At 40.1% G+C, this 24,357-nt stretch overlaps 1 protein-coding gene across 4 annotated transcripts in view; it reads left to right on the plus strand.

Annotated features, from left to right (window-relative positions):
• EPB41L4A (erythrocyte membrane protein band 4.1 like 4A) overlaps window positions 1–24,357 on the plus strand; it is a 255,314-nt gene that overhangs the window by 119,701 nt on the left and 111,256 nt on the right. For all 4 annotated transcript variants that reach the window (XM_040446772.1, XM_040446767.1, XM_040446777.1 and 1 more), the window contains exon 4: window positions 17,741–17,792. In XM_040446772.1, coding sequence (XP_040302706.1) covers window positions 17,741–17,792 — 52 coding nt within the window. The remainder of the gene's footprint in view (window positions 1–17,740; window positions 17,793–24,357) is intronic.

Here is a 24,357-nt window from a genome sequence, read left to right on the forward strand (position 1 = left end):
CTCAGGTCCTAATCTTTCCCTCTCTGCTTACTGAATCCTATCTTTTCCTATCATATTACAACATGACAGACCTTAAATGCATTATGCCGAGTGATATAAGACAAAGACAATTACTGTATGATCTTATTTATATGTGGAACCTGAAAAACAGAAACCAAAACCAAGCTCATAGATACAGAGAACAGATTGGTGGTTTCCAGGGGGGTAGGGGAATGGGATGGGTGATGGTGGTCAACAAGTAAAAACTTCCAGCTATGACTTCTGAGGATTAATGTACCACGTGATGACTGTAGTTAACAGTATTGTATATTTGAAAGTTGCTAAGAGAGTGGTCCTTGAAAGTTCTTATCACAAGAAAAAATAACTAAGGTGATGGTTGTTGACTTCTGTGATCATTTCACAGTATGTACATATATCAAATCATTATATTGTACACCTTAGACTAATACAATGTCATATGCCAATTATATCAGTAAAACTGGGCGGGGGTGGGGCTTGTACTATTTGAAACATCTTCAAGCATCCAGTGGGGCATAGAGGGTAAAGATCAAGAAGCGGAAAGGTTTTCTTCAGTAGCCCTTTGATGTTATAAAGAATATCCTAAACAGTGCAGCAGCCTGGGAGGACTGTCACCAACATATGAATGAATGGTACCTGGAAAAAGAAAAACCTTGAGAAACTATGGCTGGAGGCTTTTCAAGAGTCCAGGGGCCTGCATTGGAATGCCAGAAGCATCTTCATAAAGACCCCTAACATTGAGGCTCTCATTTTCCTGCTGCTAAAAAAATGTCACTCTCCCTACCTAATCTCAAATGCTTCATGGTTTAAGTTACCATCTAAAGGCTCACGTGACCCTCAAATGTGTATTTCCAATTAGACCTCCCAAGAGGCATTATACGGTGCAAAGAATACAGACTCTTCATGCCAACTGTCTGGATTCATGTATATTCTACTAGTTGGGAGAGCTGTGTGATATTGGGTGAATCTTTTAACTTCTCTGAGCCTCAGTATCCCCATTTCTAAAGTGGTGACATTAATAGTACCACTTCAAAGGGTGATAGTGAGGATTTAAGGAGTCTGTAGAAAACATCCAGCTCCGTGCTTTAAACTGTGTGATAAGTAAGTTAGCTCTTACTGTGCACTTGGATGTCCCTCAGGTGGTACCCACAAATGCAACATGTTCAAAACTGAAGTCATCATCTTGCCCTCCAGACGTGTTCTTACTAAAAAAAATTTCTTGATGGTGATTTTATGGAATTTTTTAAAAAACCTATGTGCCTGTGTTGAGAATTTTAAGTTGAGGACAAAAATTGTGTCATAAATTTAAACAGATGCAAGTTTGGGGGTTATAAATATTGACATTATAAAATCTGTCACATTACTCTTAAGTGTATCCACTGAATCTATATATCCTAGCAATTTTGTACTCACTAACCTTTAAAAAATATATGTGAACAAGCTCTTCATCAAAAGTCAGAAATTTTTCTTTACCCCTTTTATCTCCTTAAACTTGCATTCGATTTCACTTTCTTCATAGAATTTTGCCCTATATTTCTATTAATAAAATGTATTTATCTACAATAATATACATATACATTAAAATTTTAAAACTTCACTTCATGAGACCTTAAGGCTACAATTGTTACTGAGCCATAAGAATAGTTATTATTACCATGGTTATCATTATATAATTAAAAGCAAAATATTATATATTCTAATAATTACTAAAAATAAAAAGTTGGAAATGCATCTCTTAATGAAATGGATGGGGCTTTTTCTTCTTGATTAGTCTGTGTACCTCCCCCACCTTCCTGGATGATTATAATATATTCCTGGAGTGAGATATGGCTCAGTAACAATTTAATTTTTTTATTTTGATTTTTTACAGATATGAGCACTGAGTAACCTTGTCTACTATGGAAGGAAGATAGAAAAGGAAGGAATTATATTCAATTCCTTCAATTCCTTGAACTCCTGAATTATATGCCAAAAATCACATGATGATCCATCGTCTAAAGATATTTTTATTAATCTAGTACCTCAAATGCATTGTCCCCTGTAAATTTGCTCTTATGTTCCTGAGAGCAGTGATTTCTGAGACCACTAATTGGGTTCCCTTTCAATTTAGTTGAAAGCAATGAATTCAGAACCACTTGACTTACAATTTGTTAATCATTGTAGTAATTCAACTTCACAATTTCTGGGAAATGAATTAAAAATATTTTTCTGTGAGTTGCTTGGCTGGCTCAGTCAGTTAAGCGTCTGACTTCAGCTCAGGTCACGGTCTCGCGGTTCTTGAGTTTGAGCCCCGTGTCGGGCTCTGTGCTGACTGCTCAGAGCCTGGAGCCTGCCTTGGATTCTGTGTCTCCCTCTCTCTCTGCCTCTCCCCCACTTCCTCACTCTCTCTCCCCGCCCCCCTCAGAAATAACGTAAACATTAAGAAAATTAAAAATTTTTTACTGTGATTTATCAAAAGAGTGCTAGTTATGTTTTTTCTTCCCTTTTACTTGGAGGCACCAGATTTTATCTAATTTAGTTGGAAAGGACTAGGAAAATTTATAATTGTTAATTTTAATGTGCATTTGCCAATGCAAGATTTTTGATAAAATGCTTTTATCTAATTATGTACTTTATATTTTCATCAGAGTCTTGGAGCTGCAGATTTCGTTCATTCAGTGTATGGAAAACATCCAACATAAAACTCTTTGGCAAACCAAAGAGTCATTGCCAAACCACCCAGCCAAACCAGTTGCTTTCTGTCATTTGTCAGTTTAAATAAAAATGTTAACATGTGCTCTGTGAAAAGTGTTTCACTTTTGAATTTTATTTGAGACAGATGGACAGATAAGACATGGTGTTTTGTCACTTAGATGAGATAGGCCTACCAGAACTTTGATTTATTTTATTCTTATGTGGATCTTCTTCATGAGCCATGCATAATAGTTTTAAGATGGAAGTTGACAGATAATTAAACAAAAATCATCATTTCTCTGCTGCTCCCTTTTCTTTCCTCCCTCCCTCCCTCCCTCCCTTCCTTCCTTCCTTCCTTCCTTCCTTCCTTCCTTCCTTCCTTCCTTCCTTCCTGTTCATTTTTGTGAGAGTGAGGGGAAGGGTAGAGAGAGGGAGACATAGAATCCAAAGCAGGCTCCAGGCTCTGAGCTGTCAGGCCAGAGCCCAACATGGGGTTTGAACTCACGAACTGAACTGTGAGACCATTAACTGAGCCAAAGTCGGACGCTTAACAACTGAGCCACCCAGGCGCCCCATGCTGCCCCCTATTCTATATATGACATCCAAGTAACTCAACTATGGGCCAAAATACCATTCTTCTATCACCTTGCCTAGTCCTTACCAGAAATATGTAGGGAAAGATATAATTAATGGTGTCTTTATTAAAGGCAGCTTTGCTAATACTGGTATTTAAAAATGTTGCCATGTTTCTTCTGGGATTTTTCACACCCTGGGGCAGTGCGCCAGAGAGAGATTCAAATGGATAAGAAGCGTGTTTCTCCCTTGTTTTGGAAGGGGGGAACTGTGCTAGGGGAGCTCAGTGGAAAGGAGAACAGGTGTGGCACCTCAATCTCAGGGCTGTTTTAGGTCAGTTCCAGGCAGGAATGTATGTGGAAGCTGAGGATCTGGGAATTCAGTCCCTAGCAACTACCTGTTGCCTTTGTGCCCTTTGGGAAATCCTCAGGTGCATATCCCTGAGGGGCCTGCATCAATACCTTAACGAAAGCCACCACCATCCTCACTGCTCAGAATAGGGTCATTCCTTACTCGATCGTCTCTCCATCCCCTCATGGCTAACCAGTCCCCAAGCCCTTTCCATTCTGCTGCTTAACAGAGTAACTATAGAGTTCACCCCCAAACCCAGGGTACTTTGGAGAGTGAAAAGGGCTACTGTGACCCCAACCCTGGGATAGCAATGGTGAACAGGATTGATGGTCACCTCTTAACCTCTCCAGAATCGATCTCCGTCTCTGAATTCTAGTTTCGGTCAGCACATGAATTTGAATTTCTGTAAAAGCTTTCCAAGCCGGCTTCCTGCCTTTACTCATGCTGCCTACAATGTTTGCCCCGCTGCAGATGTAGTTTTCTTCCAGAACATCAACTTTATTGATGTCTTTCCTCTGTGGCTTGAAATGCTCTAACAGATTCCTAAGGGAAAATTCAGGAATTTCTTAATGTGGGTTGCAAGATATGTGGCCCTTGCATGCTCTTGAGCTGCTTCTCTTGCAGTACAGCTCTTGTCTCCACCCACCCCCTCATCCAGCACCCACACCGCAGTCCTGGTGGGGGAACCTAGGACACAGCTGCACAGAACTGCCTGCTGCTCCCTACCTGTGTGTCCCAGGGTGGAGTGCTTCCCCTACCTGAACTGTCTACCTGTGCTCTTCTGCTCCTCATTTTCCTTGGTTCAATCCCGCTCTTCCTCACCATTGCAGCTGAGATATCGCTGATGTTACCCTTCTTCCCAAAGCTTTCCGTTACTTTTCAGAAAAGCCTTAGGCTTACTCCTGCCTTCAAATACTGCATTGTTTTTGCCTGTTCAATAATATCCCCACTTGATGGGATACTGCTTGACAGGGATTGTGTGCTATGCTTCACTCTGTTAGCACCTTTTGTGATCTGGCACCTGATTGATCCTGGCACCTGAGTGATCTGTCATAGTAGTAAACAAAAGAACTCTGACCTAGACAAGAGGACTTGGTGAGTACCTTCCCCTGTCTTGTCTTCCTATGTCTGCTATCTCCTTCCTCTGCTGTTCTTTGAATGTATTGCCTCGCTTCTTTTATGAAAGGCTTTTCCTGTTGTTCATTTTAACCAGATTTCATCAGTATTAAAAAAAAAAAAAAAAGCTTTACGAGATGTTAGGAAGTTAGGTGGGAAATGCATGGGATTGTAAGGAATTATAGGTATATGATATTAGTGTGCTGGCAGCTACTGCGTGCTATGTAGAATATTCTTCTCCAGTGGTAGGTCATGTGGTAGAAGGGATGAGAATCTGAGTTCAGGTAATGTCATAGGTAGCTCTATGGTTGTGGATCCCATAATTTAAAAAAAAAAGTGCTCCTAATAAATACTATTTTTTATAAAACAGTAGCTTTTTCTATTTAGAGTGACGAACAGTTTCTATTTAGAAAGAAAGAGATGTTTCTCTGGAGTTATTTTCTATTTAGAGTGGGTCTGATCTCTTCTGAGCACAGTCATGTGATGCATCATGAGAATTCAGGACCCAACATGCCTGAAAGAAGTGTGGGAATTGGGGAGAGGGAGCCTACCAAACTGCCAGCTGCTCTGTGTGTGCGTGCTTTCCTTCCTGTAGCACCTGGGGAGAAGCAGAGCACGCTTTGATTGTTCTTTGGTTTCTTTGTTGCATGTGTTGATGTTGACCTGGTTTCAAAAATGTTTTTGAAGGACCTAGCTTTGCCTAGAGTCCACTTCATGGTGTATCTTGAACTTAATTTTAATTCTCTTCCTTTTTTTTTTTCTCCATCCTTTTCTCTTAGGTGGTTGATCACAATAGGCACAATCCATCGGTCACGTATACTATACTAAAATATTTTCTCCTGTAGCTTTCATAAGTTTGTTGTTTTTCAGGTTTAGGGAGATGGGGAATTGAATTGAATTCTGTCTTGCATAGAAAGTTGTTTCTTCATTAATGGCACCCGGTGCCCTTTTCCACCAAAAAGAGATTAAAAAAAAAAGGAACAGGTGAAAATGACAAGGGCACAAAATACGTTAAAACAAAACTTCAAGAATGATGGGTAGGAACCTCACTGTGTGTGTGCGTGTGTGCATGTGTGTGTGTGTGCGTGTGTGTGTGCATGTGTGTTTATGCCCCCACATAGGCTTGTATTTAAATAAGGTATGTGGACATGCTAAGTGGTTTTGTCAATGAAAACAGGCTTTCTGTGACCCACATCTTCTTAGTTGCGTAAGTGTGTGACAAGAATATTGCTGATTTCTTTACTAAGAACACTTTATTAGGTTAGACTGTTCTTCTCCCTGGTTAAATCAAAATGAACTATACAGGATAGAATTTCAGACAGTTGATTGACTAATGAGAAAGCAGTGGTTTTAGAGTTAATGATTCTAGACATTTTCTTGATTATCATTGGAAGCTAGTTTTTTTTTTTAATTTAGAGTTTTGATACAAACCAGTGATAAATTGACCTTGAGTTGACTTTATTCTGAATCTTAAAAGGATTTTCTCCATGAATATAAAAAGATATTTGATTGGGATATGCTGGTAGCCTACTTGAAAAGATGTATTTTATGTGTTGTTCCTATATTATTTTGTCTTAAATTTTATGAAGTTTCAAATATATTGTATGCTCTAAAAGCTAAGGTGACCAGTTTGCCTACCTTTTGTGTGACCAAATCCAGTAAAGAGGTGCTCCAGGAATTGTTCAAAATTGGGCAGGTGCTTGTGGGAGAGGTGGAAGGCAAGACCTAGCCATTTTCTCTTTTGGACTGTGTATTTTGCTGTGAAAGTTACTTTTTGAGTCAACAAAAATAGGCCCTTTAAAAGCTGATGGTATATAGGAGCTTAGTTTTTTTCTTATAAGATACCCATGGGGTGCCTGGGTGGCTCAGTTGGTTAAGCATCTGACTCTTGATTTTGGTTCAGGTCATGATCTTGTGGTTCATGGGTTCAAGCCCCACATTGGGCTCTGTGCTGACAGTGCAGAGTCTGCTTGGGATTCTCTCTCTCCCTCTATCCCTCTCTGCCCCTCTCCCTCTCCCTCTGCCTGCCTCTCTCCCTCCCTCTCTCTCTCTCTCAAAATAAAGAAATTTTAACAAACTTAAAAAAAAGATATCTATCAATTTTTGGAGTTGCAGGATATTTTACAGAGGATTTTTATTGAGGAAATTTCTTGTTTAACATTCTTTAGTGTTCTTATTCTCTTCAGCATCCCTGATCTGGGACTGTGAGGAAAGAAGAGCATTTGCTATTTCTCATCTCCATTTCAATCATGCAATAAATATTTACTGACTAACCACTGTGTCTCAGGAACTAGAGTGCAATGGTCAGCAATAGTCTTAGAGTTTATATTCTACCTGTGAGGTCCCACTCATAGGATTCAGCCCTTTTCTACAAACCACACATGTATGTTCAGATATCAGGTAGTGATAGGTGCTTTGGAGAAGATGATGTGCCAAAGTGACTGGGATGCCATTTCTCTTGTGTGGTCAGAAAAAGCATCTCTGAGATGACATTTAAAATGAGATTTGCATGGCAAGAAGGGAAGGTCCTAGTGGACAGAAGGAGCCAGCAGGGCAGTGGCCCTAAGGCAGGGACAAATATGAGGTGTTCCAGAACTAGAAGAAGACCAGTGATGCAAGATCGTAGCAAGAAAGAGGGTGATGAAGTGGGATTGGTAGGGTTCACATTACACAGGGCCTAGCAGCCTGGGGTGGGCCACATAGATGATACTGTTAAGAATTTCAAGCATGGACGTGATAGGATCTGACTGAAGAGCTGGGTTTTGGAAGGGGTGGAGGAGTCAATAGTTGTATTTGGGATAGGTGAAGCTTAAGATGCTCAGTGGACATCCAAGAAGAGACGTTAGGTGAATAGTTTGGGCTCCTGAAAGGCTAGAGTCACATTTAGGAATCCCTAGGTTTTTAAAGTCATGAGATTTTAGGGGTTTTAAGGTTGTTAGGGAGAAATAGACTATAAATGCAGAATAAAAAGGGCAAGGCTGCCATGTGCAGCTGTGCTAGCTGTGTGAGTTGGGCATAACCATGCAGTGGCGCTGAGCAGGGAGTCTACATCCTACTTACTTCATAATCCCTGGGGTTGGCTTGGCTCCTCTGTGCCAAGTAACATGTTAGTTAAAGCTGTGTTTGGAGCGCCTGGGTGGCTCAGTCAGTTAAGCGTCTGATTTCAGCTCAGGTCATGATCTCATGGTTCGTGAGTTCAAGCCCTGCATTGGGCTCTGCATGGACAGCTTGGAGCCCGGAGCCTGCTTCGGATTCTGTGTCTCATTCTCTCTCTGCCCCTCCCCGACTGGTGCTCTGTCTCTCTCTGTCTCTCAAAAATAAATAAATGTAAAAAAAATAAAATAAAGCTATGTTTGTGTTCAGTTACTAGAACAGACTTTAACCAAACCCTAGCTAAACCTCCTGTGTACTTTAATTACTACAGCTTCAGAGTATGTCAGATTTAAGATTTTATTTCAAGATGAAATGATCCCCTAGTCTGAACAGTGATACCTCACTTATGCAGATGCTAGGAATGTGTAGGGAGCAACTTCAGCTATCTGAAATGTCAGCAGAAATTGCTAAGAAAGAACAAGTGTCTCCTGGGCCACACAAAATCGATGTCTTAGGTCCCACTCATAGGATTCAGCCCTTTTCTCATAGGATCTGTCAGTCCTGAGACCTTGGTTATTTTCATTTTAGGAAATTGGAAAGGAAGAGAGAGTAGATTATACCATTTGATGGGAAGAGTGTCAACAGTTTGCAGACAAGCTTTAAAACAGGAGTCTAGGGGCACCTGGGTGGCTCAGTTGATTAAATGTCCAACTTTGGCTCAGGTGATGATCTTGCAGTCTGTGAGTTCATGCCACGCGTTGGGCTCTGTGCTGACAGCTCAAAGCCTGGAGCCTTCTTTGGATTCTGTGTCTCCCTCTCTCTCTGCCCCTCCTCTGCTTGCTCTCTCTCTCTCTCTCTAAAAATAAATAAACATTAAAAAAAAATTGTTTTTAAACAGGAGTCTGTCTCCTGGCCAAAAGTATTTGCATTCTTCCTGCATGTAAAATGCACCTGTCCTCCCAAGGTCTCCCCAAATCTCATTTATGATGAGATTTGGAGGTCATACTTGAGGTCCACGTTTTCATCAAATCAGGCTCTGGTATTGTTCTTCAAGTTAAAACCCTTAAGTATGGTTCCTCTCAATCTGAAGACCTGTGAATTAAAGGGGTAAGAAAGATAAATTCACACCCTCCCATGCTACTATTTAACACATAGGTAGGATAACTGGAAAGACACTTTCATTTAGAATGGGGGGAGACAGGCACATAGCAGTTGCCCACCTGTAACAGTCCCAAAATCCAGCCAGGCACATGTAGCCTTTTCTTTTAATTAGAGCTTGGTCTTACTGCCTAGGAGTGTTCACGTGTTGATTGGCTTAGCTGGGCTTTTGGTTCTGTTCTCTGAATTTTTCTTCCCTTTCCATGAAAAGTGGTGTGTGTTAGCAGCTAAGTAGTGTTCTCAGCCTGCTTTTGCCTGTCGAGGATTGAAGGTCCAGAAGCCTCTTTTCAGTGTGTAGTGTCTCTGTTCCTTTAGCTGAGGCCAAACTAATTCTGTTTAAAAACACTGTGTATTTCTTATTAATTGATTTATAATCAGCTCTGTTAGACAAAGGCAACACCCACAAACCACTTTGAAATAACCTCTTCTATACCTGAAATTCCTTGTGAGGCTTTTAGCGAAGAATGCCCTTAAGATTCCTAGAAGACCTTTTGCTAGTTTGAAAGGGTCATATTTGATCTCTTTGAGAATTAATAAAATTTTAGTTACATCCATGGTTTCCTGACAGCACTCTGGATTCAGTCTTTGCCCAGAAGCCATGTCTTAATTGTAGCACACTGTTTGCTACAGGATAAACCTAGGGATGAGAGTTTTATTTTCAAACCCAGTAATACCTGGATCCTTTATATTTAACAGTTCTTTTCAGCTTATCTCTCTGCTCTTGGATTTCATTGGAGGCAGCAAAAGAAGTCAGTTTGCACTTTGAACAGTCTGCCTGCACATCTCCTTATCTGGATCATCCAACTCATTAGGGACATCTTTTATTTTCCATGTTGCCACAGGCAACAGAATTGCTAAATTCTTTGTCCTAGTGAGGGTCCTCTTTCTTCTTGCTTCTAACAGCTTTCTCTTTGCTTTCCTTTAGGCCCTCCCAGCAGCCTTCTTGAGGGCCCCAAGGCTTTCACTTACACTCTCCTCCAGGTCCTTCCTGCTGCCTCATGCAAAAACACGCAGTGGAGAGTGAGGCCAGATCCTGCAGGGCCTTATCAGCCATCATAAGGACTTTGGATTTTACTTTGAGTGAGAAGAGAAACCACTGCAGGATGTTGAACAGAAGTGTAAAGTGATCTGATCTCTGTTTGAACAGAATTCCTTTCAATGCACAGGTAGATGGAGGGCTTACCAGTAAAGGGGTTGCCAAAGAAATCCAGGTAAACTGGGATGACCGCTTGGATCTGGGAGTGGTGAGAATTTACCAGATTCTGTTTACGTTTTCAACATAGAGCCAACAGGATTTGCAGATGGATCAAAGAGATAGACGGTAAAGAGGTTTTGACCAGAACCAATGGAGGACTGTTTCGTCATACATGAGGATGCGGGAGACTGCAGGAGAACTGGTTTTTCTAGGAGGGATTAGAACCATCATTTCCCTTTTGGACTTGTAAAGTTTGAGATTCTGATAGACATTTAAGTGGAAATGTCAAGTAGGCAGCTGGATTCTGGGGACAGTTCTGGTCTGGCTATGCATTTGGGAGTTGTCGGTACATAGATGGAATTTAAAGCCAGGAGCCTTGCTGTAAGTATGAGCCTGGGGCAGTCTAGCTTTCCTCCTGCTTAAAGAGATAATGAGCATCCAGTAAGGGAAATTGTGAAGGTGTATATGGCCTGTAAGGTGAGAGCAGAAGCCATATGGACAGGTGTCCTAGAAACCACATGACAAATGCCTTTCAAGGGTGAAGGCGTCCATCACCAGATTTAGCAGTAGGTGGCGGAATGTGTTCTAAAGGGAGTTCAAGAGGGAGGAGAGCAAACATAGTATAGAATAACCATTTCTTCCCCAGAGATTTAAAATGCAGAAGTGAAACGGGCAGATATTGGGGTCAAAAAGACCTTTTATTTATTTATGTTTTAATTATGGGAGAAATAAAGGCATGAATTGTGCTAGGAATGATTTTATAGAAAGGGAAACTTCAGTCCTGGAAAGGAAGCAGAAAGTTGCTAGAAAAATGTTCCTGAATAGTGGAGAAGGGATGAGGTTCAGTGGAGCAGGGACAGCTCATCTATAGTGATAGAAGACATCAGCACAGATGCAGGCAGGTTTGGTAGATGTCATGAGAAGCCATGCACATTGTCTTCCAACTGCTTCAAGTTTCTCTGTGAAATAAGCAAGGTCATCAGTTCAGAGTATGAGAAGAGGAGAGGAGAAAGTGTGGAGTTACCTAGGCAAGTGAAAGAATAAAATGTGGTAGGGTTCTCGGTTCCCCTGGGTTATTGATAATGAATTTAAAATGACCCCATCTAGGAGTGCCTGGGTGGCTCAGTTGGTTAAACATCTGACTCCTGATTTCGGCTCAGGTCATGATCAGTTCAGTTCGTGAGCCCTGCATTGGGCACTGCCCTGATAGCGTAAGCCTGCTTGGGATTTTGTCTCCCTCTCTCTCTCTGCCCCTCCCCTGCTCATTCATTCTCTCTCTCTCTCTCTCTCAAAATAAATAAAAATAAACTTAAAAATAATTACAAAATGAGCACATTTGTGGCTGTACAATTTGAATCTCCGTTTATGGCCAGCCTCCTAGGTGCTGGCGTAGGGAAGATAGAGAGGTAGAGGGCTTTTTTCAGTGGATATTAGGGAGGGAAGATTGTGCCAGAGAAATGAGGAAGACTGGAAGTGACACCTTTGCCTGGCATGTGATGCAAGTGAGGACATGGGTGTGGGCTGGGAAGGAGGGACTGTGAACAGGCAGTAGGATGACTGAATTGTGTGTCCTAATGGAATCAGAATTTTAGAGGGAGTGAGCTGAGAAAGGAGGAATTGGCAGTTGAGGGTAAGAATCTTGAAACTGAGGTTATATGTTCCTATCCAGACAGTGCCCCAGAGAGTGGCTTGACCTTAGGTTAACATGGAAGGGGGGTCAGTTTCTTGGGTCTTCTGTTCTATAATTTGGGGCAGGTTGTTTAAATATTCAGTGTTTCAGTTTCCTTATTTGCAAAATGACAATTATAGTAGTTCCTACTTCATACAGTTATAAGAGGATTAAATGAATAAATACATGCAACATCTTCAACAGTGCCTGGCACATGGTAAACATTTAATAACTGTTGTCTGTTACTATTATCCTTTTTTTTTTTTTTTTTAACCATTATTTCTAGAACTCTTAGATTGGTGCCAGGGTCCATGGATGGGAACTGAGGAATAGTCCCTGGGGCCAATGACACCTCATGAGGAGCCAAATGAACCAATAGTGAGACATTGGAATCCACTTTCATTGAAAAATGAGGTCTAATTACGACCCACCTTCCCCCCAATCCCATGTAGATCGTTCAGTTTCAGGCCCTTATTTCTGTTGCTGCTGTGACTTAGCTCCATTATGGTGGTTTTACCTGAGGAGCTACAGCTTCTGTGATTCATACCAAGGAGCAAATTAAAATCACATTCTGTTCATGTTGCTTAGAGGTCATGGGATCCGTCTACAGAGGCACTGGGAAAAGCACAAATAGCTATCACAACAGTGCTGGATTTCTTAGAACATATGTGCAAATTATGTTGACTCCTCAAACTCCCTAGGAATGAACTGTAGTATCATTTTTTTGTGGCTCTGTTGTCCCCTATGGATGGTCAATTCTTTTTATACTACTCCCTTAGATCAAGAGATTGCTTTTTTTTTTTTAACTGACAAAAACTGTGTGTGCTTTTAAAACCTTTTTTGATCTCCAGGAAACATTATTAAATATCATTGTAGCATTCTTAAAATCTCCAAAGAGAATCAGCATTACAGCCAGTGTGAAATAAGATGCAGCAAAGTTTTTATTATTTTATGTTGTCCTTGCTTTATCTAAAAATTTTTAGGGCTTGTTGTACTGTTAGAACTCTAGGACTCGCCGAAAGAACAGTTGTCAGATGAAAGGTCGGACTGTGAATTTAATATATATCTTCTGAAGGTTAGGATATTGATTTACTGGATAGTGTTAGAGTTTTAAGATCTAATTCCAAGACTGTTACCTAGGAAATTGATGAAATTGAGACATTATCAGCCAAGGTGAATGAAAGACGCTCAGGGCATTTAGCCAAGACTGTCAGAGAGTAAGAAGGAACTTGGGCCTGTCTGTCATTTCTTCCCAGGTCACATAAATGCTGTTATTAGGATTGATAGGACTGAAGAGGTAAGAACACCTAACTGCTCGCCTCTTGTACCCTGGCAGAGGGCCAGAGCCAAAGAGGGCTACTGTCTTGACTCCTTAGTGACTGTGTCTTGGGGCTGTAGTCTGTTCATATTGTCTTGTGTGAGGAAGCTGACAGTAGGAATTAGAAAGAGAGATGGTTCCATTTTGGTTAACTGGTACCATTCTACAAAGGAGGATCTAATCCAGCTTGTGAGGATATACAAATTACAGGATATAAATTTGAAATAGCAGGGTAAGGGGAAAGAAGGGGAAGAAAGTGATAGATTTTTCTAGAGAACGAACTGCTTAAATGTTGAGAGAGAACAAGAGATGAGGCTCTCTCTCCTTCTGACCATTGAGGTAGGCAAGTAGGCTTTACACCAAAGCACAATTCAGAAAAGCCACTCTCTGCAGCCCAGCCCCAGAGTGGACAGTGATCTGCTCTCTGCTCCTCCCTCCCCCCAACCCAGAGCAGATGGAAAGACTGGATGCACCTTTTCTCTTAGTGGAAGTCCTCTGTGAATGTTGGTTTCTTAGCTGAGTGTTTGTTAGCTATTGGGCAGCGCTGATTTCAATGTCATGCTTAGCTGTAAAGGACTTGGAGGAATACCTTCTATGTTGTCACTTAAAAATGCTTTAAGGGGCGCCTGGGTGGCGCAGTCGGTTAAGCGTCCGACTTCAGCCAGGTCACGATCTCGCGGTCCGTGAGTTCGAGCCCCGCGTCGGGCTCTGGGCTGATGGCTCAGAGCCTGGAGCCTGTTTCCGATTCTGTGTCTCCCTCTCTCTCTGCCCCTCCCCTGTTCATGCTCTGTCTCTCTCTGTCCCAAAAATAAATAAACGTTGAAAAAAAAAATTAAAAAAAAATGCTTTAAGATTTTAGGGACAGCTGGGTGGCTCAGTTGGTTAAGCGTCCAACTTCAGCTCAGGTCACGATCTCACAGTCCGTGAGTTTGAGCCCCGCATCAAGCTCTGTGCTGACAGCTCAGAGCCTAGAGCCGGCTTTGGATTCTGTGTCTCCCTCTCTCTCTGCTCCTCCCCTACTCGTGCTCTAACTCTGTCTCTCAAAAATAAATAAACGTTAAAAAAATTTTTAAAAATGCTTTTAGATTTTAAAAATGTATTTACTTTATGAGTTGCTGAGTTGGTAGACATCATCTTTATAAAAAGTTAAGGCTCTGTTCTCCATTTCTGTATTTTGGAAAAGTTTTTTATTCATGAACTGCTATTCAAAGTTTTTCTCTTCAGTGATGACTTCCTACACTTAACCTGCAGAACTAGTGTTTTTAGTATATAATTTTGTCATCTCCTATGTATTCATCTCGTATACATTATTATCTCACTTAGCATATTGTATTGTAATTCTATGTCTGTGTCTCTTGCTAGATGGTGACTGCCTCACGGCTGAGTCTTTGTTACCCCATATGCCCCAGGATAGGGTCTGATATGACATAGAGCACAGAGTGCTCTGATATGACATAGAGCATAGAGTGGGTATTCCATAAATGTTGAATGAATAATATCCCAGTTTTAGAGCCTACATATGTTCTGAATGTAGGCCTCAAAACTGGAGTATCGTGTTCATTGGCAAATTCTTGTGCCCTTTTTACTTTTGGGTTAGGGGTAGCCGCCTGATGTGTTTTGTGGTGATCAGACACGTGCTATGTTTGATGGCTTTTTGATAATGAGCCGTGGCAAGGGCCATTATAGTATGACTCCTTGGTTCCAAGGTCATTTCTTTCTCTTGGTTGAGTGTAAGTGGGTTTTACATTTTAAGATGTTAGCTTGTGAAACTGGTGGCTCATGTTTATTATTTATGTTCTGGTGCATTTATCATCGTCTGACCTCTGTAACCCCTGGTTTCCATTTGAATCAAATAAGATTTGTGCACGGCGAGCGCTGGATTGATGCCTAGCATATCTAATGTGCACTGAGCTGATTGAACAGCATTTGACTGTCCTGCTACCCCTTTTTTTTTTTTTTGCTGCAGAATTGTAATTTCTAACTCATCTCAGAAGCTTCGTTGTACTTTTCACCACACAAATCTGATTGCTCTCAAAGAAAGAGATTTATTTTGAAATTATATAGATTATCATTGATGGGAAATTTTTGTCATGTTAATGAGTCTTTATTAGATTTAGTTAAAAGCTTCCTGTTTTTTGTTTGTTTGTTTGTTTGTTTTTTTGTGACTTAAAAGCATCCTGGAAGGAAAGCAAAACCAAAAATGAATTAGTTTAAAGAATCTTTTTGTAAAGTTTGTTTTCTTGGGATGATGATGTTAGGAGGAGAGAACAGGAAGCTGTCCTCACACTTCAGTTTCTTTTTAGTTTCAAGTTGAGATTAGACAGAAAACAGTAAGACCAGTGGCCCATTCCGTCCCCTCCTTTCCTGTCCCAAGCACTTGGTAAGGCTTCATGTGTAGATGTTATGTAGGGCTGAAACTAAGACCTCATACTATGTGTGTCTTGAAATCTAGGGAAATGGAGAGAGCTTCTAATGGCCAGTAACCCTCAACAACTTCAGGTGGCTGACACCTTGATTTTGGCTTTGGAGCAGAGAAACTTTGCTCCAAGAAATCTAGAACTTGGAGATGATAAATGGACATTGTCATAAACCTCTAAGTTTGTGATAAGTTGTTATGACAGCAATAGAAAGCTAATGCAAGTGTTTATGGTTATTTGTGTGTGTTTTCCTTGGTTTTATCCTCTTTGGAAAAATCCAGGAATAGTAAAAACTTTTTATTAAACATGAATGGCAAGAAACATTCCATCCACCTGTTTCCATGTTATAGGAAGCATCCATAACTTTATATACTTAGAGGGAAAGGGTCTGCTCTGTGTTCAACACACAGCTTAACATTTGGATTGATTGCACTCTATTTGGATAAATCAGTGTTTCCCTAGGATCCATTATTATAACACCAAAACCATATCTCCTTAGTAGTCACTGTGAGCTCTGAAAGCAGTTAACAGATCCTGGCCTCTGTTCCAAATGCCTTTATTTTAAAAGTGAGTGATTCTACACCTTTAAAAATTGAGAAATGATAAGGATCAGAATAATGAGAATTGTGTTACAAGTGACTACACTTACATATATTGGTTACTTTACCTTTTAAAAACATTGAAAAACAGTAATTGCTGTATGAGTGGAAAATCATGAAGATGATACATACAGGGGATAGAGTTCAGTACTGTAATAAAATCATAATAATATGACTATGACATACATTTAGTGTGAATAATTGTTCTAGGAATAAGAGGTGAGGGGGTTGTATAAGATATTACAATTACACTGTATACTTACTGCTATTATTGTACAACAGATCAGGTACTTCTCCCCTCAGTGAAGGGGCAGGGAAAGGGGAACCCGGCAGGAAGATTCTCTTGGATCCTCCTGTGACCTGTGATTCCTGACCCAGAGGTGTCAGGAGAGTGTGAATGTTTTCACCATGGTAAACACAAAAGTGCTGGGAATAAAGTGGCTCAAGGTGAACCAGCTCCTACTCCCTGTTGTGAGAATTGCCTCTACATTGAGGAATGTGTGAAAATGGAAACTGGTCAGTTTGGCCCTTGGGACCTCCAACCCTTGACCCGCAGGGCACCGGAAGCCCTTCTGCTGTGCCCTTCTATGGGAGACCCTGATGCTCCTCCCTGTGCTTTATTGCTTCTCCCTTGCTGTTCCCCCATATGCAGGGGCAGGGATAGAGGATTGTTCCTTTTTTTCTTTTTTTTAAGTGATTTTATTTCACAAAAGTAAGATTTAAGGAAGGCCTCTCACCAGGGCCAAAAATTCTCCATTTACTATCTACATTTCTCTTCCTCAAAGATTAACTTGAATTCATAAACAAGTACCTTAGACTGGCTAAAGACATTTAATAAGAATTTGACCCTCAGACCTTAATAATAATCATCACTAGTATGTGCTGCATATTTAGTATGAACCAGGGACTATTCTAAAGACTTTAGGAATTCATGTATTTAATCCTCACAGCAAGCCTATGAAGAATGTTTGGAGAAGTCAAGTAACTTGTTCCAGGTTCCATGGTGATGATGAAGGAAGAGCCAGGACCAAATCCAGCTGGGTCTGCTCTGGGACTCGGACCCTCAGCCACTGTGCTGAGTTGCCTTTCCTGGATACTTGATAAGGATTTGATTTAATTTGTTTGCTTTCTTCCTAATATCTAGCAGTACTACCTGTAAGGGATGGGACCGCAAGTGAAGAGGGTGAGGGCATTTGAAGGAGAAATGGCTGTAGGGCGGTTGTGATGGGACTTTGGAAAGAGACTTGGGGAGCATTCTCTGCAGCCATTGTTTTCCTGCTCATCAGCATCTTGAAATTACTGATCTTATAATCAGCATGAGAACTTAACCAAGAACCTACAACTACTGTTTCTCTGCTCCTCTCTGAACATCAACATCATTTTTCTTTTAGTGTTCTAGTCACAGAAAGCTCTTAAGTATATTTATGTATATATGTAATAAGCTAAATATTTATTAAGCATTTAAATTTCATTTCAAATAACACTTGACAAATATTCTTGAAGCGAAGGCCAATGAAAAACAACTAATGTCTATAATCACCCTTTTTTTCCCCCTCACAGTATTGGCTGGATCCTGCAAAAACCCTTGCTGAACACAAAGAACTAATCAACAGTAGGTATTTGATGTTAATTTTTTTAAGGGGTGCCTTGAAAATGATACAATGTCTGTGATTAGTTGGATGCAGAGATATGCTTTAGTGCTACAGGAATGAGTACTAGTACTCGAGTACCAGAATATGGAAATGGGTGTTGTGTGCATTGCCAGACTCTGACTCCAAACCCCGATTAAATTTTTGGGTATAAAGAAACTGAGTGGATCTAAATATTGAATTTGGCTTGGGTATGCCTGTGCTTGACTTGTCAGTGATTTTTAAAATTTTCTTGTCTTTAAAATTTCACGTTAAAACGTAGAGAGGCATTGATTTGGAAGAAAAGGTGGACATCTGACCTTCTAAAGAGCTTGAGTTTCTTGGGTTAAGGAGTGGTTTTGTCATTCACACTCTTATTTGCTGAGGCAGTAATTAAGGACTGCCCTTATGTCCTGAAAGATTTCTATGACTGCAGAAAGGATCCATCTGTTTATAGGGGCTACCTTTTAGTTTTAGCAATATGAATCTTATTAGGTAACTGAGAGTATAATTAAGGTTATACTCCATAACACAGATTTTTATTTATAAAAGTATATGCCCGTGTGCACATACATGCGATCCTTAAGTATGTGAAAGGGTAGTTATATTTTAATTATCCTTTTAAAAATATGATAAAATATATAACATAAAATGTACCATGTTAACCACTTTTGAGTGGCATTAAATACATTCATTGTGCAACCATTACTACTTTCTCCAAAAATTTTCCATCATCCCAAACTGAAACTTTGTACTCATTAAACTATTTTGCTTTAATGTGAAAATTATTTCTAATAAGATGTAGTAGATTCATTGGGCCTGTATGACTCCCCATTCTGAATCTGTACTTCATGTGTTTATATAATGGCTTATTCATGGTGATAAAATTGGTTGCTTCACGGACCTGAAGGGCAGGAACAAAGCTGTGCCTCAGAAAGGAACTGGAAACTAGGAATTGCAAAACTATCAGGAACTCAGCAAGTACTATTTCTCTGAACATTAGCATCATTTTTGTTTCTCTCTGTGTATCCATGTCTATGGGGGAAGCCTCCACAGTTTCCAGGTTATAGCTGTAGCCATAGGCAGACTTGACTGGCTGTCTCTGAATGCAGGTCCCAGTTCTATGGGAGGGTACATCTGACTAGCCCAGTTTGAGTCAGGAACTCACCTCAGTCTATTCGGCCATGTCTGGGCTTCTTCAAGGTCAATACAAACATAGCTGCTAGGGGGCATTCTGGATGAGATTGTGCAGTGGTTTCAGAAACGTGGGCTTGGGGCCAGCCTGTGGGGGTGAGAGAGAACCCTCAAAATATATACCTTAGGTATCACCAAGTTCTGCCTACTCAGCCTACGCAGGAGTAAGTCGTAATTCATAAGGGGTTCATGACTTGCCATGGGTGAGAAGCTAGTTGGTAGCAGGTCTTCTGATTTCCAGTGCTTCTGTATTTCTAGTCCTCTTCCTGAATGAGCTGCCTGCTAAAGGCCAAGAGGGGAGGGATGAGGACGCAAGGAGTGAGCTATGAATGCAGGCAACTTCCATGAGGTATCTGCATATAAATGGTGGGAGTGCCAATTTAAAAAGTGCCATCCTTCAGGATGTAGAAATCTGTACTTCCCTCCAAAATTCAGGTATAGTAATAAATATAGTAAATCTATCTTTTTCAACCAAATACTTAAAATAAATACCAGTTTAAAAATTAGAAAAATGTCAGGAATGGTTATTTTAAAACAAACTCACAGGGTTTTTATTAACAAGTTGAGATTTCTATCCAAGTGGTGAAGAAAAGTGTAAATTATTTGGGGTACACTATTGGTGTTCCTAAGTACATTTGAAGTATTTATTTCTTCACATGGTATGAAATATTCTTTTTAAATATCTATAATCTGTATAATTGCTTTTTAATCCTAAATATATATCTTCCTATCAAAAATTTGATGCATAGTAAGAATAAAACACCGATAGTAAAGGAAGATGATGTAACTAAAGAATACATAATCTTTATATTTCATCTCATGAAATAATTTGATAATTAATGAAGGAAAATGGCTGTCATGCCTCAAGTAGATCAGTCAGAAAGAATGTCTGTAATAATGATGGAGTATTTGCTAATTGCCAGGATTCTCATGGGTAAGTTTTGATTTTTCTTGGTATTTCTTGATATTTCTCCTTCTCATTGAAGACTTACTATTATTAAAGGCCTTGAAATTAGTCACAAAAGGTATAGTAGAGGATTTCCATTTTCTTTTTTTTTTTTTTAATTTTTTTTTTCAACGTTTATTTATTTTTGGGACAGAGAGAGACAGAGCACGAACGGGGGAGGGGCAGAGAGAGAGGGAGACACAGAATCGGAAACAGGCTCCAGGCTCTGAGCCATCAGCCCAGAGCCCAACGCGGGGCTCGAACTCACGGACCGCGAGATCGTGACCTGGCTGAAGTCGGACGCTTAACCGACTGCGCCACCCAGGCGCCCCAAGGATTTCCATTTTCTCACTTCTGTATTTTTTGCTAAACTAAACAATATTAACTTACTTTACATGAATATTTCTTAAAGGTAGATTCTGTTGAAAGAGATTCAAGATAATAATAACTTAGGAGTTTTCTTCATCAGTGCCTAATATTTATAGTCAGTCTTAGAACAGGAAGCCAAAAAATATCTGATCAGATGTATCCTTGCTCCAGAGTGTCCTTTTCCATAGCCTTAGTTTGATCTATAAAACAGTGATGTGTGTGAAAGTATTTGCTTACTCTGAAGGCATTATAATTCTTTTCCCTGAGAGGCTATAAGGAATAGTGGCCATAAAGCACTGAACTCTAGGTATTAGCAAACTTGGTTCTCAACCTTGTGATCTTGGCCATGTTGTTTACCACTTTGGATATTTACCTGTCTTCCCTATGTTACCAGGTGGTTTTGCAAAATCACATGCTTACGAAATGTTTTTATACATTATCAAATGCAGTCAAATAGTAGTGATGCCTTATATTTAGGACACAGACCATTTTATATGCAAGTGGGAAATAGCTGATTTGAGCCAAAAGTCCTTAAAGAAAATTTGCCAAAACTGAATGTTTTTAATTGTGTATTTTTTGAACTTCTGCTTAACTGCTCATCATTAAGCACGTTTGAAGCGGCGAGGCTTGGTCAGTAGGGTGTAATCTGTCACGTTGCAGAGAATAAAAGCAACTCTGGAATCTGGACAGGGCCTTCTTCCCTTTGTGCACTGTCTCCACAGCATCTGTGCTCCTCCCGGCCCCTAGATCCCAGCCCCCCGTGGCCTGCAGGCACAGGCGGACCCATCTGCTCAGCAACACAGAGCTGACTGACAGAGATGGATCAGCAGACGGTGGACTTCCTGGTTCTTTTAAATATTTAATAATCTGTGCCTCCCTGACATCGATGTTCAGGGGTAAAGGTGTATTTGTCAAAAATATAAACATAGTGATTAAGTGATCATAGAAATTAAATATATGGAATCAACTCTAATGCTAAAAAATTATAACAAAAAATTTTTAAATTCAGTTTTTAAAAAAGCTCTAGCTTAAGGAACACCTTGTCCAGAAAGGCATAGATGAGGGGAGAGGAGCAAGGCCCTACTGTCGGTTAACTTCTGTATGCCAGGAACAGGGCTTCCACAGACACAGCACATGTGTGTCATGATAACAATAAATAATAACAAAATTTGTATATTAAAAATGCATTATGACTTTATGACCTGTTCAGCTTAACTTCCTTTCCCCAGCCTCTAAATTTGTCCCTTTTTTTTTACTCAGTAAAAATGAAAATAGACTGGGGTTACTTTGTGTCAGTTACACACTGTCAGAGACTTGGGGTCACAATATGTAAGTAGAAATATTTTTACTGACATGTATCTTTGACATCCTTTTTTTTTGTGTGGGAGAGCTTTTGTTGAAGAAAAAAATTAGAAATTATGACCACTGATTAATATACCGGGTAAGAAATACATTTTAAAACAGATTTAATATAAGATCTAGTTACTACACTGCACAGAAGTTTTGGAAACAGTACAGGTTAGATTCAGACCCTCTGAAATAGAAATATGTCTAGTGAGAGCATAATATGATGTTTTTGGCACCCAGGGGGCTTGTGTTCTCTTGCACAGTATGAATGCTGAATTATATTTTATGTTTCCCCATGTAAGTACAATTCCCGCTTTATTCCATATATATATATATTTATATATATATATATATATATATATGATATTTGTGCACATTTTTTTTTTTTGGTATTTGTGCACATTGTTCTTCTGTGTGTAGTAAATGACTGAGATGAGAAATGTCTTCTTAAATATATAAGAACACATTCTCAGGGGCGCCTGGGTGGGTTGGGTGTCTGACTCTTGATTTCAGCTCAGGTCTTGATCCCAGGGTCATGAGATTGAGCCCTGCATCAGGCTCCGTGCTAAGTGCGGAGCCTGCTTGAGATTCTGTCTCTCCCCCTCACTCTGCCCCTCCCCTGCTTGCTCTCTCTCTCTCTCTCTCTCAAAAAAAATTTTTTTTAATAAATAAAATTTAAAAACTCACATTGTTAGATTCAGAAAAGTTTAGGAATGAGACAAATATTGCTTATAATCCTACCACATAGCCTCACTGATGATCTTTTTTTTTTTTTAAAGGGTAGAGATACATATGGAAAGAAAATTATTAGTTTTTCTACGAGTGGAATTTAAGTGTTCTCACACACAAATAAAAAAAAGTAAATATGTAAATATGTGAAGGACAAGTGTGTTATAGGCGAATCCTTTCATAATGTTTACATATAGCAAATCATCACATTGCACATTTTAAATGTGTTGCAATTTAATTTGTCAGTTATACCTCATGAAAGCTGTGGAAAAAAAGTTTCCAGTTCTGCTTCTCAAAGTTTGCCAGTGTCTTTTCTTGTGTATTCTTCTAGGGTGGAATACATATTTTCATAGATAATTTCTTCTTCACAAAAGGGATATTTCTGCCATCAGAAATAGATTAGAAATCTTTCCCAGTCAGCACATGGAGTTCTCCCTCTGCCCATTTAAACAGTTGCAGGGTGCCATATATACTTCCTGTGGTTGACATAAACGGTCCACCTGCTGCTAAGCATTTAAGTTTGGATACTATATCCGTTTATTTGTATCAGCTTTTTACAGATGCATATTTTTGTACTTTTTGCAATAGTAATAGGTGGGTGGTTTAAAAACCATTTGTTTTATCATTAACTTTTCTTCATTATGAAGAAAAATACATGTATGTTGTAGAAAATGTGAAAATGGGAAAATTATGAATAAATAAAAACTGTGCATAACCTCACTAACCATAGATAAGAACTGGTAACATTCTGATATATTTGATCTTCTCTTTTTTTCCTGTGTTCATGAACACATAGATGTGTACCTACTTAAATACCAATAGTTGTCCTACTGTTACATAATTCTCAATCCTATTTTTTATTTTATATTTTCTTGGGTGTTTAAAAGTTCTTAGTATAATTTTTTTAAGTTTATTTATTTCTAGAGAGAGTGAGCAAGTATGTGCATGGGGCAGGGGAAGAGAAAGGGAGAGAGAGAATCCCAAGCAGTCTCTGCACTGTCAGCGCAGAGCCTGGTGTGGGGCTTGATTCCAGGAACCACAAGATAATGGCTTGAGCTGAAATCAAGTCAGGCGTTGAGCTGACTGAGCCCCCAGGGGGGCCCCATGAGTGTAATTTTTAAAACAACTTTATTGGGGCGCCTGGGTGGCGCAGTCGGTTAAGCGTCCGACTTCAGCCAGGTCACGATCTCGCGGTCCGTGAGTTCGAGCCCCGCGTCGGGCTCTGGGCTGATGGCTCAGAGCCTGGAGCCTGTTTCCGATTCTGTGTTTCCCTCTCTCTCTGCCCCTCCCCCGTTCATGCTCTGTCTCTCTCTGTCCCAAAAATAAATAAACGTTGAAAAAAAATTTATAAAACAACTTTATTGAGGTACCTTTAACATATAAAAATTATATAAATTTAAGGTGCACAGTTGAATGTTTCAATATATGAGCCGGTCACGGTGGCACCTGCCTGTAGTCCCAGCTACTCAGGAAGCTGAGGCAGGAGGATCGCTTGAGCCCAGGAGTTCTGGGCTGTAGTGCGCTATGCCCATCGGGTGTCCGCACTAAGTTCAGCATCAATATGGTGACCTCTCGGGAGTGCGGGACCACCAGGTTGCCTAAGGAGGGGTGAACCAACCCAGGTTTGAAACGGAGCAGGTCAAAACTCCCGTGCTGATCAATATATGTATATATCATAAAAAGATCATCACAATCAAGTTAAATAACTTATCTATCACCTCTGCATAATTGCGTGCATGCGTGTGTGTGTGTGTGTGTGTGTGTGTGTGTGTTTGCATGTTATCATTAACTGTAGACACCATGCTGTTCATTAGATCCCCAGAACTCACTCATCTAGCATAACTGAAACTTTGTACCCTTTGGCCAACATCTCCTCATTTCTCCCTCCCAGATTCCCTGGCAACCACCATTTTCTCTCTGCATCTATGTATGTGACTATTTTAGATTCCATATATAAGTGAGAT

This window comes from Herpailurus yagouaroundi, unplaced genomic scaffold (assembly GCF_014898765.1).
Source record: "Herpailurus yagouaroundi ecotype Mexico unplaced genomic scaffold, PumYag 29, whole genome shotgun sequence".
In the NCBI taxonomy this organism is placed as follows: Eukaryota; Metazoa; Chordata; class Mammalia; order Carnivora; family Felidae; genus Herpailurus; species Herpailurus yagouaroundi.